At 52.6% G+C, this 10,955-nt stretch overlaps 6 protein-coding genes across 6 annotated transcripts; 2 read left to right on the top strand and 4 right to left on the bottom strand.

Moving 5' to 3' along the window:
- Positions 1-414: 414 nt before the first annotated feature.
- Positions 415-3,607, top strand: NEUTE1DRAFT_123564 (uncharacterized protein; the record flags this gene model as incomplete). The annotated part of the gene is made up of 3 exons (XM_009854594.1): positions 415-2,835; positions 2,897-3,394; positions 3,449-3,607. The coding sequence occupies 3 exons, from the start codon at positions 415-417 to the stop codon at positions 3,605-3,607; spliced, it is 3,078 nt and encodes a 1,025-aa protein (XP_009852896.1).
- Positions 3,608-4,029: 422 nt separating this feature from the next.
- Positions 4,030-4,260, bottom strand: NEUTE1DRAFT_117634 (uncharacterized protein; the record flags this gene model as incomplete). The annotated part of the gene is made up of 1 exon (XM_009854593.1): positions 4,030-4,260. One exon carries the CDS (start codon positions 4,213-4,215, stop codon positions 4,042-4,044), a length of 174 nt encoding a protein of 57 aa, XP_009852895.1.
- An 896-nt stretch (positions 4,261-5,156) lies between these two features.
- On the bottom strand, positions 5,157-5,545 carry NEUTE1DRAFT_48141 (uncharacterized protein; the record flags this gene model as incomplete). The annotated part of the gene is made up of 2 exons (XM_009854531.1): positions 5,157-5,246; positions 5,405-5,545. The coding sequence occupies 2 exons, from the start codon at positions 5,543-5,545 to the stop codon at positions 5,157-5,159; spliced, it is 231 nt and encodes a 76-aa protein (XP_009852833.1).
- Positions 5,546-6,706: 1,161 nt separating this feature from the next.
- Positions 6,707-6,964, bottom strand: NEUTE1DRAFT_117633 (uncharacterized protein; the record flags this gene model as incomplete). The annotated part of the gene is made up of 1 exon (XM_009854592.1): positions 6,707-6,964. One exon carries the CDS (start codon positions 6,911-6,913, stop codon positions 6,746-6,748), a length of 168 nt encoding a protein of 55 aa, XP_009852894.1.
- Positions 6,965-7,033: 69 nt separating this feature from the next.
- Positions 7,034-8,496, bottom strand: NEUTE1DRAFT_130919 (uncharacterized protein; the record flags this gene model as incomplete). Its single annotated transcript, XM_009854591.1, has 1 exon — positions 7,034-8,496. The coding sequence occupies one exon, from the start codon at positions 8,494-8,496 to the stop codon at positions 7,039-7,041; it is 1,458 nt and encodes a 485-aa protein (XP_009852893.1).
- A 751-nt stretch (positions 8,497-9,247) lies between these two features.
- Positions 9,248-9,767, top strand: NEUTE1DRAFT_117632 (uncharacterized protein; the record flags this gene model as incomplete). Its single annotated transcript, XM_009854590.1, has 2 exons — positions 9,248-9,300; positions 9,401-9,767. 2 exons carry the CDS (start codon positions 9,275-9,277, stop codon positions 9,534-9,536), a joined length of 162 nt encoding a protein of 53 aa, XP_009852892.1.
- Positions 9,768-10,955: the final 1,188 nt, after the last annotated feature.

Here is a 10,955-nt window from a genome sequence, read left to right as displayed (position 1 = left end):
TCGAACCCCAATTCCCAGCCTGTCTGCAATCAGTTGTCCCCTCCAAGTCTGCCCGACGACATTCGAGTACTGCGCCATGACGATATGATGTATCCCAATCGCGACACCAATCCATGACCACGTCCTTCTTCAATCGAGCGCACCGATCGCAATTCCAGCCCCATGCGCGACACTGCCGCTGCCGCTTCCCCATCCGTCCCAAGTCGCCGCGATTCACACAAAGGACACATTGCGAGACATAGACACTCAGCCAACATAGCTACCTAATCCTGAGCCTTTGTCCATGGTCCGCGGTAGAGACAAAGATTCAACAGCCGAAGCAACGTGTGAGAAAGAAAGCGCAGCGCCGGCCAAACAAGAAACCGATCAGGGACGGAATCACAGTAATAGTAACTACGACTAATAATCGCCAACATGGACTTGAGAAACGTCCTCAACGACAGCAGCAGCGGCCCTGTCGCTCCTCGCGCCGCCGTGTCAACGCCTGACCGACCACCGCCGCACCAGCAGCAGCAGCAGCAGCAGCCACCACACCCGCAGTACTCCCAACATCCTCCTCCTCCTCCCCAACATCCTCAACTACTGCTCCAGCGACAACAGTCGTATCATCTTCAGCAGCAGCAGCAGCAACAACAACAACAGCAACAGCAACACCACCCCGCATATCCCCAGCTGCCCACTACACCCGGTCAGGCACCACCACACCCACAACAGCACCAGCAGTCGTATATAGACTACAACCACCAGACACGGCCCTCGCCCGTTCGCCACATATCGCAAGACCCAAGCTACGGAACCCAGCGCATGCCCCCGGGCGCGTTCGCGTCTACTTCTCCGTTTTCCGGACCCCCTGTCCCCGGCCCGAACCCCTACGCGAACCGACCTCCGCCGCCGCCTCCGCTACAGCAAGTCTCGGCCCACGATCCCCGCTCGCCCAGCCTTGCATCCGGACCCGGCCCTTCGCCGTACCGTCACACGCCCACTTCGTCGATTAGCGCTCAGAGCGGCGGTTATCCCTTTCCTCCGTCGGCGCAGCACACGCCCACCAGCCCTGTGCAACGACCCTATAATCAATATCCTCCCAGCAGTACAGGAGCCGCATACCCCTCCAGGGAAGGCTATCCTCCAACACCGGGCGGCTCCGTGGGTGTCGCAGGCCCACAACAACAACCACCACCACCACCTCCACCACCAGGACCAGGACCAGGACCAGGACCAGGAGGCGCTGGACGTGCCCCTTATTTGCAGGGCCCGCCAGTTAGAGTGCCCCAAACACCCCCGATTAGCACAGCACACAACCCGCATTTCCAGCGATCGCACTCGACGCATTCGTCATCGACGCCAACACCAACGTCGGCGCACTCGCAGGGCCCGCCAGGACATTCGCATTCGCATTCGCACCCCCAAGTGTATGGAGCTCCATTTGGTCGGGCAAGTCCTGTAACGGGGCCGCAGACAGGAGGAGGACCTCAGGGTGGCCAATTCCTCGTGGATCCCCAGCAGCGGCAGTCATCCCAACCAGGGACTCCAGTTGCGGGTCCAGGTGGTGGTCCAGGGCCGCTAACAGCTTCCACGGGCCCTGGAACAACAATTGGAACGGCACGTCCACTACCGCCCCAGGCAACTGTTAGCCAGGCCCAGGCCCAGGCCCAGGCCCAAAACTTCAACCACTACCACAGCCAGCCGCCAAGCCCTTACCGGCAACAACGACTGCCTCCTTCAGGTTCCTCCTCTGCGACAACGCATCATCACCTCAACCTCAACTCTCCCCGGTCCTCTACTCAACAGCAGCAGCACCACCACCACCACCACCACCAACAAATTTCCTCTCCCCATTCTCACCACCCTGCCCCTCCACAACCGCCACCACCACCTCCACCACCTCCACCACCGCCGCCGCAGTCTCTGCCCAGACAACCCAGCGCACAAAGCATTTACGACGCCCGCGAACGTGAACGAGAAGTAATACGCGAAAGAAGCATCAGCATCAGTCCCAAAACCCGGGTCCCAAGTCTGCCAAGCAGTGCAGGTCGTCCTGCCACGGCTACCTCGGTCGTCTCGATTCCCGAGTCGGAACCTCCCCGCCTCAACAATCATACCGCCGCCACTCCAATGGCACGATACAGGGACGAGGTTCGCGACGGTGACCTTGGCCACAATGCCGCCGCCGCCGTCAAGAGAAAACTCGACGACCGAGAATTGAGGCCAGACGAACTCGAGAGGCGAGACGTTCGTCCCCCACCATTCGACAACAGGGCCCGTCCGAGCCACACTCCCAACAAATCAGTCAAGAGGCGAGCATACGATGGCCCGCCTCCCTGGGCACAGCAGGCCACCCGCGGCACCACACTGAAGGAGCCCAACTTTGTCCTCTACAAGCCCGTCCACGCTCCAGGCCAAGGCCCCGTACAAATTAATGGCCATAGCCGTCATGCCTCGCCCGAAGAAAAGCGACCCGTGCCTCGAGCACATGAACCCACTCCCCGCGCGCACGAGATTCGACACAACGAACGATCCGCGACCCCGGGCACACAGGGTCCTCCTCCCGAAGCCCAGGCTAAGTGGGGCCCTCTTGGCCCATGGGAGCCCACTCTCACGGGTGACGTACCCCAGGACACCATGGCCAAGGTCATGGCCGACTTTTTCTTTCACTATATCGTATTGAACGAAAATATGGGCGAGATCCAAAGCCGAGGCATCCAGTTCGAGATCGAGGCCAAATTTGGAGAATTGATCGACCGTAATACCAACCAAAGGATCGACCTTGGAGTGCTGTCCCCTGCGATACTCAAAGAAGACGATTATGTCTATCCTTTCCGGAGCATCATGACCGAGGTAAGCCATGTCCCTTCCTTCTCCACTGATACTCTAACTAACCAATACCTTCTTTGTTCAGGCACAACACCGATCCTATAACGAGTTCCTCAACCACCAGGTTGTCGTCTCCAAGAACCCCAAGTCCAACATTGGCCGTGAGCGTCCTCGAGTTCCCATATCGTATGAACACAAGTACGAGATCGACCGGTTTTACGCGATACCTCCTCAGATTCGTGATAAGCACCTCCCCGTCACCGTCGCCAATCTTCTCGCATCCAAAGGGCGTGACGCCAAGGTCCGCGTTTCCTACAAAGAGAACAAGGACGGCAGCAGGGAGCAGATTGCCAAGATTGTCAAGGCCCGTCTAAAAGACCTAAGCATCCACTTCCCGGAACACCGGCTGGATTGCCGCATCAGCATCAACCTCGAAATGCCCTGGGAGGGCCCTCTTGAGGAGCTAGAGGCGTATGCGACCAGTGCCAACAAGGGACAGTCTCCGGACCGCCGTAAGAATCGACTGAGCTATGGCCATTGTAGCTATCAGTTTGATTTGACGCAGGTGGTGGAGAATGTTAACGTGAGTCGATCTACCGTCTTTGTTTTGAGTGTGAGACTAACCGAGCAACCATAGGGCCGAGACGAAAAGAAGCACGAACTGGAGATCGAACTCGACCCCAAGGCAGTCCTAGACCAAGGCCGTAGGGCAAGAGAGGGTCAGCCCAACCAGTACTTTGATTTGGTGGAAGGGTTCCTGAACAACATCAGGATCATGGCCAAGATGTGCGCCTAAACTGTGCCATTTTGTACTCATTTTATGTTCCTCGACGCTACCGCACCCATGTACGCAGCAAATGTTGCCCTATCGCAGAGAAGGTTGGAGTGAGCTCCCCTTTGTTGCTCACACAATGGCGGTTCATTTCTTTCACTGTCAGGCAGGAATATCACCTGGCCGCCGCTTTTGAGCCGTGGTGCAGTTCAATTTCAAGGACGCAAAGGAGATTATTGTGAACAGGGTTGACCAGACGTATGGCCTGGGCAGCCTTAGACTTTTTGGGAACTCTGCGGAAGCATGAATATCTAGAGGCAGAGGTCGAGACGGAAGGAAAGCATGTTATCATCATATGTGTTATATATGGGTGGGAAAATGTCACTTTAGCATTAGCTATGGAGTTTTGGTGGCCACTTGTTTTTCCCAGTTTACAGCCAGGTCGAGTGGACAGCAAGTTATTGATCGGGAGTTTCCGGCTCCAGATGGTGAAAGAAACCTGTGAGGATGAACATGGATTGATATTGCAGAGCGCACGTTGGTTGTCTATTGACCTCTCCAGACTTGTTTGAAGAGCAGGTTAGGTACCTACTAGTCAGGCTCATTGGACGGCCGTGGTATGGACGGATCATAATGATAATTTGTTCAGATACATGTTAAATGGTAAAGTATTCCCTAATTACCCGTCAGGAACAGAATCTGAGTGCCGCCAAATGTTCACTTTTGAGTTCACTTAACGCTCATTTTCTTCACACCGCCCATATGGTAGAGGTAGGTAGTCGTCACACCCACATACCTCTACAAAAAGAAGCCAAGCACAGAGGGAATGTCTGGTCGGTAGGTACCTGGCGTCCTGACACTCTGGAAGGAAGGACTCGCAAGGAAGGAAGGACTCGCAAGGAAGGAAGGTAGGCCACGAGATGAGAGTTCTGGTATCTAAGTACCTAAGAGTGCGGCTTCCCCATAACTTGCTCTGGAGCTGCCCATGTTCTCTTCTCCCGGAGGAAAGCACTTGTACTTGAAAGTTCAATTGATTCACACATTTCCAGGGCATTTTTGCCTGACTGGCGCTTACTATCATCACTCACACGCAAGTCCCAACGTGAGGTACCTACCTAGGTAGAGGTAGGTACAGCTGAGTTGTTCCGCTGCGTCGCTCGCTCGCTCGCTGTGTCCATTGGATCCCGCGGTTCTTCTCCTAACAGTCCAACTTCCATTTCACACGCTGAATGGACTGTTCAAAGAAATTTGCGCATACCTATCTTCTCGCTTACTCCCAACTTTAATATTCAACCCAGTTCCGTCCAAGTTGAGTTCAGTCCCGTCCCGTCCGGTCCCGTCCGGTCCGATCCAGTTCAGCTCGGTCCAGTCCGGTTCAGTTCAGTTCAGTTCACTTCAGTCCCTTTCGATTAGGTCATTTCAATTCGCTTTCCTTCAGTTTCCTTTCCTTTCCTTTTCTTTCCTTTTCGAAAAGCTCATAGTCCCTCATGCCCTCCCAATCTTTTCCAGATGTACCTATGTGCAGGTCATATCAAGCAAAAAAAAAAAAAAAAAAAAAAAAAAAAAAAAACAGCTAGCGACAATGCCCAATCACACTCTCCTGGTTCAACCCCTTGCAACAATCCTTGAACAACTGTCTGTTTTTGCGGTCGACGCCACAGATCTGTCCTCTGGTCAGACGGTATTCATTCATTCCCCATGTCCAAGTGTTCAAGATATCCTTCTATGTTAAGGACTTGAGATGGGGATCATGAATTGGGGAACTGGGACGGTAGGTATGTAGGGGAGGGGGAAGATAGGAAAGGAAACAAACAAACATACGCTATTCATCGTCTTGTACCCCAATTTCTTGCAGCAAAAGGCAGTCTGACTGCGTAAAAGAGATCCGTCGGTGGAGAGCATGCAGATGCAATCGTCGGGGTTGAGGTACCATTCGCAGACTTGGGCGAGGGTGCCAGTCATGAGGAGGGCGAGAGGGAGAAGTGTGACTGTGATGGCAAGTTTCATTTTTTTGGGGGGGCGTTTGTTTTGACTGATCAATGGTAGTGTTGTGGTGGTTTGGTTTGGCTTTGTTGGTGTTTAGCAGTTGCTCGTGCGGGTTACGATGCCCTCCAAGGTGCAGTGGTTGGACAGACGGGAATATGAGAATATCAGTCGTGATGGTCAACAAGGTTTAATGGAGGTTATATGAATGGCGAAGAGGGACTATGCATATGCAACGAGTGGGATTAAGGACTGGAGTCCTGTGTGTTGGAAGGGATGTCCATATGTTCTTTATATCGATGATATCTTGTCGGACAGAGACTTTTAGGGACAGAACACAAGGTAGGCCATCATCACCACGGGTGAGCGATGACTGGAAGTAAGTATACCATGCTGCTATTTCTGTGGTAATACTACCATAGCCATGAAGTCACTGACTGCCATTCAGTGTTTAGCCGCAATATCAATATCGAGGGTATTGGAAGCGAGGATGGGTAGGTAACATGCCGTTCTGCCTCGCACTTCCTGCCGAGTAGAGGTGCCGTGTTCCCGAGTGGAAGGCAGACTACTATTCTGTATTTTCAAAACCCTGAACTTGACATCGCCAGGTCAAAGTACTTCCCCGTACGATCGGTGACACTAAGTAAGTCCAGAAAGGCAGGTAGATGATGTAACAAGAATCGTAAGTAAAAGGTCTAGGACCGGGCCCGTCGAATATTTGGTACTTGGTTTCCGGGCATTTGTTCCTGCTTGGCGGGTTTCCGACCCACGTCCACATCAATAGTTTTATGGGTGACATGTGAGAAAAAGAATTCATCGTAGTAATCCAGATTTCATACAATATGATACCATGGTAGACCACTCTCAACAACGGTCAATGCTGAGATGTGGTGCGCTTAGATACACAAATAAGAGACCAAGCGAACGACTTACACGCATTCCACTTATTACCTACATACAGGCTAATACCCGCCTCCGCAGAAAGTAACCCAATATCCCGGTACGTGGGTTGCTTTTGTATTGTTGTTGGTGGTCTTGTTCTGGAAGCCAGTTCGTGGAATCTCATCGACTCACTCACCGTGGAAACATCCGCGAGGGGAAACTACCTTGCCTATCAGGTGATGGCCGGTAATGATCTGTCCATATGTTTTTCAAGGAACGAAAAACGAAAATGTAGTATTAGCTTGTATAGGTATGATCAGGTAGCGTAGTCACTGTGTGGTGTATCTGTGTTTCTCGCGTGCTGTGTTCAGTGTTTGCCTTGTCTGCCCTCTGGTCGTAACCTGAATTTATCTTCTTGTCGTCCATCATACCCTGACTTTTCGAATCCATTACCCCATTGTCCATTACCCCGTTCTTAACGACTCTCCATCATTACCTCTGCTTGTTCTGTACAATAACTATTATCCATCTTTGACGATCTACCCGCTAACACCCATTACTCCCGTCTATCACCCCCACATTTCAAAACCCTACTTCCACTGACTCCCTGTAACAGCCGGCTCAATCATATCAACCAAGAAGTTCTTGGCCTTTGCAGTCTTCACCATCAAGCTTGGCACCCCCCACCCTAGAATCTGTCCGACGCCTCCACCGGGGCCAATGGGCACCAACAGCGTTCCAGCCATCTTGTTCTTGAACGTCTTTTGCTTGAGGGCGGCAGGTAACTTGACACCACTAGACTGACTCTCACCACCTTCAGGATGGAGGATTTTGGTAGCAAGGTCAACCCCAATGCTAGAGCAAACGACGGGGACCTGAAAGTTGGTTGAGATGAGCGTGTTATCGCTTCCAGAGACGACGTCGCCTACGGCATAGATGCCGTTTGCCTGATGATCGGTTTCCTCCGAACTGCCGCTGCCGCGTACGCGAAAGAAGTCATCTTTGGTGATGACGCGCGAAGAAGCGTCGAGCCAGGTAAGGGGCAAGAAGCCGTCGGCGTTTCCTGAACCGCCCGTGGCGTCGATGTACAAGCCTACGGTGCGGGTGGTGCCGTCGCTGAGTTCCACCGTGGTCTCATGTTGCTCCACTCCTCCTTCTCCCGGAATAACAGAGTCGGAGACAGAAACAACCTTGATGCCGTGCTTCACTTCCACCAAGGAGCCAAAGTTCTTCTTAAGGTATGCTTCTGCTTTGCGGCCCAAGCTCTCGTTGCAGTTGCGATTGAGCAGGCGATCAGAGCCGGAAAGCAAGGTGATGGTGACACCCTCCGTTTTTCCCATGGCTTTTAGTAGAGTGGCAATCTCTCCAGTGGTTTCTACGCCCACTGGTCCGCCGCCTGCGATCAGGATGGAGTGGTGCGGATGCGTGCCGGCCTGCAAGTTCTTCAACTTGGTCCTGAACCGTTCCCACTCGCGCTTGGTCGCATCTTCCGCCGCGTGCAACCCCTCCGTTCCCTGGCCGGGCATGGTCCACAGCGCCGAGCGCGCTTTGGTTCCCGTGGCGATGACCAGAACATCATAGCGGACCGCGGAGGTTCCTTCAGAGTCGGATGGTGAATTCGTGTGCACGTGCTTGATCGTAACCTCTTTCTTGGACGTGTCCACGTCGGTGGCGTAGGCTTTCACTACGGTTACCAGTTCGCCATATTGCTTCACAGCGTCGGACAAGTCCCTAAAGATCTGCTTCTCTCCTCCCGGCAAGAGGTCAGGATGGATCAGCGCGCGAGGCGAGGCGGGCTTGAAGAAGAAGTGGTTGTTGGGGGTTATGAGGGTGATTTTGTATTGCGGCTGAGACGGAAGGCGCTGGAGGGCGGGGATAGTGTGTCGGGCGAGGTTGTGTAGCACGCCCAGGCCGGCGAGGTTGCCGCCGAGAATGACGATGGAGGTTGGGAGGGGTGTGGTGGGTGTGGTGGTGGTGGGAGCCGGGGCAGCAGTGGATTGCGGTTCGGGGACGGCATCCAAGGTTGACTGAGGCTCGGTGGACGCCATTTTGGGGTTGGGTGGTATGGCTGGATTATTGTTGGTCTGGAATTGAAAGAATGGTTTGTATGCCTGGTACTAGCTGGCGAACTGAGAGGTAGAGTAGAGGTGGTGACCTAAAACGCGAGACGGTGAGGTCGCACGTGGTGGTCGCGAAGAGGGAGGCCGGGGAATGGAGGGAGGAAGATCGGAAGATGCAAGAGGAAAATGTCGAAACGGGTTATCGCTCCCTTGCCTCCCAATGTTCCGATGTCGCACAAAACACGGGAAGGTCCAACTTTGGCGTCACAAAGTCAAAGAAGAAGAAAAAGAAGTCGGCCCCGAGCACTTTTATTTGAGGAAACAATGGAAATGAGGTCCTCACCATGCCTGTAATCTCCGGCGTTCCAAGTCAACAAGAGGTCCCGCGCGCATGTGAGACCCGCAAATTGACATCAACCCAAGGGGACGCACCAATCACAGCACTGTTTCAGGCCCATCCACTAACAAATACCCCTAACCCATTGTGTCCAAAATAAGCTTAACGGGGTTTCCCCAACGTGAGCCGATCTCAGCCTTGATAAGCTCAGCTAACAAGATTTATTCACCACTTACTGTATTCTCAAGTGTGAGACTTGATGGGCTCGACCTCAGTCTTACATACCTAGATCTGGTATTATTAATAAATAAACAAAACAAAACACATCTTATCTACAGGCTGAGTTGGATATCTGAAGGCATATTGAGCCTTGACTAAAGCCTAATCCTCCTCAAGGTCCCAGTCCTTCTACAACTACACCGCTCATGCATGAGTGATGAGACACTTTGGGCTAGGTAAGATCACCTACCATAATCTTTCTCCTCTCACCGATTCTCCCTGTCCCCTATCCCCATCCCACTTCTGAAACTGATTCTGAAACTGTTTCATGGCTAGTCCGTCATGGGCTAAGACGAGGGCCGACCCGGACCCGGACCCGGAGCCGGAGTCGGAGAATGGCGATGCCGAGAGAGTTGCCAGGAGGAGCGGAACCATGTCGGGATTGACGATGGTTCGAATAGCACGTTTCTAGAGGTCATGTGGGATGATACAGGGAAGGCTTGGCTTTTAATCAGTAGGGTCCGCAGCTAGTGTTAGTAGACTGAGACCTGCCATGGACCTAGCTCTACAGCCGACAAGTTTTCGATCATGTGGTCCCAGATGAATCGGATTTCTATCTACATCCCAAGAAGAGAAGATAAAGGGGACAAACGACTACTGGTGGGTACTAAGGTCCAGATTATCCACCAATGTGTGTCCCCAGCCATGACAGACCATCTCTTCGGGACTGAAAGTCAAGATATTGTAAAGCACAATACTCCCTTGGGTAGGATTTTGGCTTTCAAACTGGTGAAGCTGCAATTTAGTTATATGACGCATCTAGCGGGTAGGCATGATGTGGTAAACAGTGGCAGATATATAGCATTCATAAAAGTGACCTCCCTAGAAGACAGTCACCCACCAATGGGGTGTTGTGAAGCTCTAAGCGGTAACTGCACGTTGATTCACAGTCCCGGTCCTTATTTGGGAGGTGATGACAGTGAACAGATGCTTCAACAAAAAAATCCAACGAGATTTGGAGGCATACTCTGCCATTAGAGGAGATCGACATGCCCCAGATTTGCCATGTGGCATTGGACGGATCTCCGCCTGGGGCCTGGCCAGCCTCTTCGCCCAGTACCTGCACATGTAACAGAGTGCAACCCTCCGATAGAAAGCGGCGAGGCAAGGGGAGAGAGCTCTACTGGAGTAGAGGCTGCGTTGCTATAAAAGCATCGGATTTCTGTGCCAGTCGGGCAAATAGCTCCCCGTGTCTTTTGTACTAATGTGTTAGTTCCTCGAAATGTGATATGAAAAAGTGATTCCAGATTCGTGACAAGGTTGAAGCTGAGCTGATCCCTCTTTCATAACAGTGTTTCGTAATAAACACTACCCTCCATTTCACCGGACTGTATCGAGCCAATCACGAACCTGCGCCGGATTTCGGGACTGGTGAAGCCGTGCCTGCATTTGGAAGTACTGTTCCAAATAGCCATATCAGCCTGTTTTGACATTGAGATCACATGCCTGACGATCATCCGAATCGATTCCACGTACTTATCTCATCCATAGTGCCAAGAGGAATCTTTTCATGGCAATCTCTGGCGGCCGCCTCAGCAAGCAGTCGCTTGAGAGGAAATGCTCAGGGCTATGGTAGTAAGCCTCTTGCTATAGGTGAAGAAACTGCGGGGAAGGTTCCATAGCCACAGAGCTATGTAGGTGATTTGTCCGGGACTCAGTAGTTTGAACCAGGGCTGTAGGCACCTTGAGCTGCCAAGGAGGCGAATTACCATTCTTTAGTCAAATGGGTATGGTTCGGGCAAGAAAAGTGAATCCGAAGGATGTCGCCTAGGAACACGGTAACTTTACCGTCTCCTAACTCGAAGGCCTCGGTAGATGAGAAAAAAAAAAA

The sequence above is a fragment of the Neurospora tetrasperma genome (genome assembly GCF_000213175.1).
Source record: "Neurospora tetrasperma FGSC 2508 unplaced genomic scaffold NEUTE1scaffold_5, whole genome shotgun sequence".
In the NCBI taxonomy this organism is placed as follows: domain Eukaryota; kingdom Fungi; phylum Ascomycota; class Sordariomycetes; order Sordariales; family Sordariaceae; genus Neurospora; species Neurospora tetrasperma.
The sequence above is the reverse complement of the archived record's forward strand: the minus strand, read 5'-3'. Positions and strand labels throughout refer to the sequence as shown.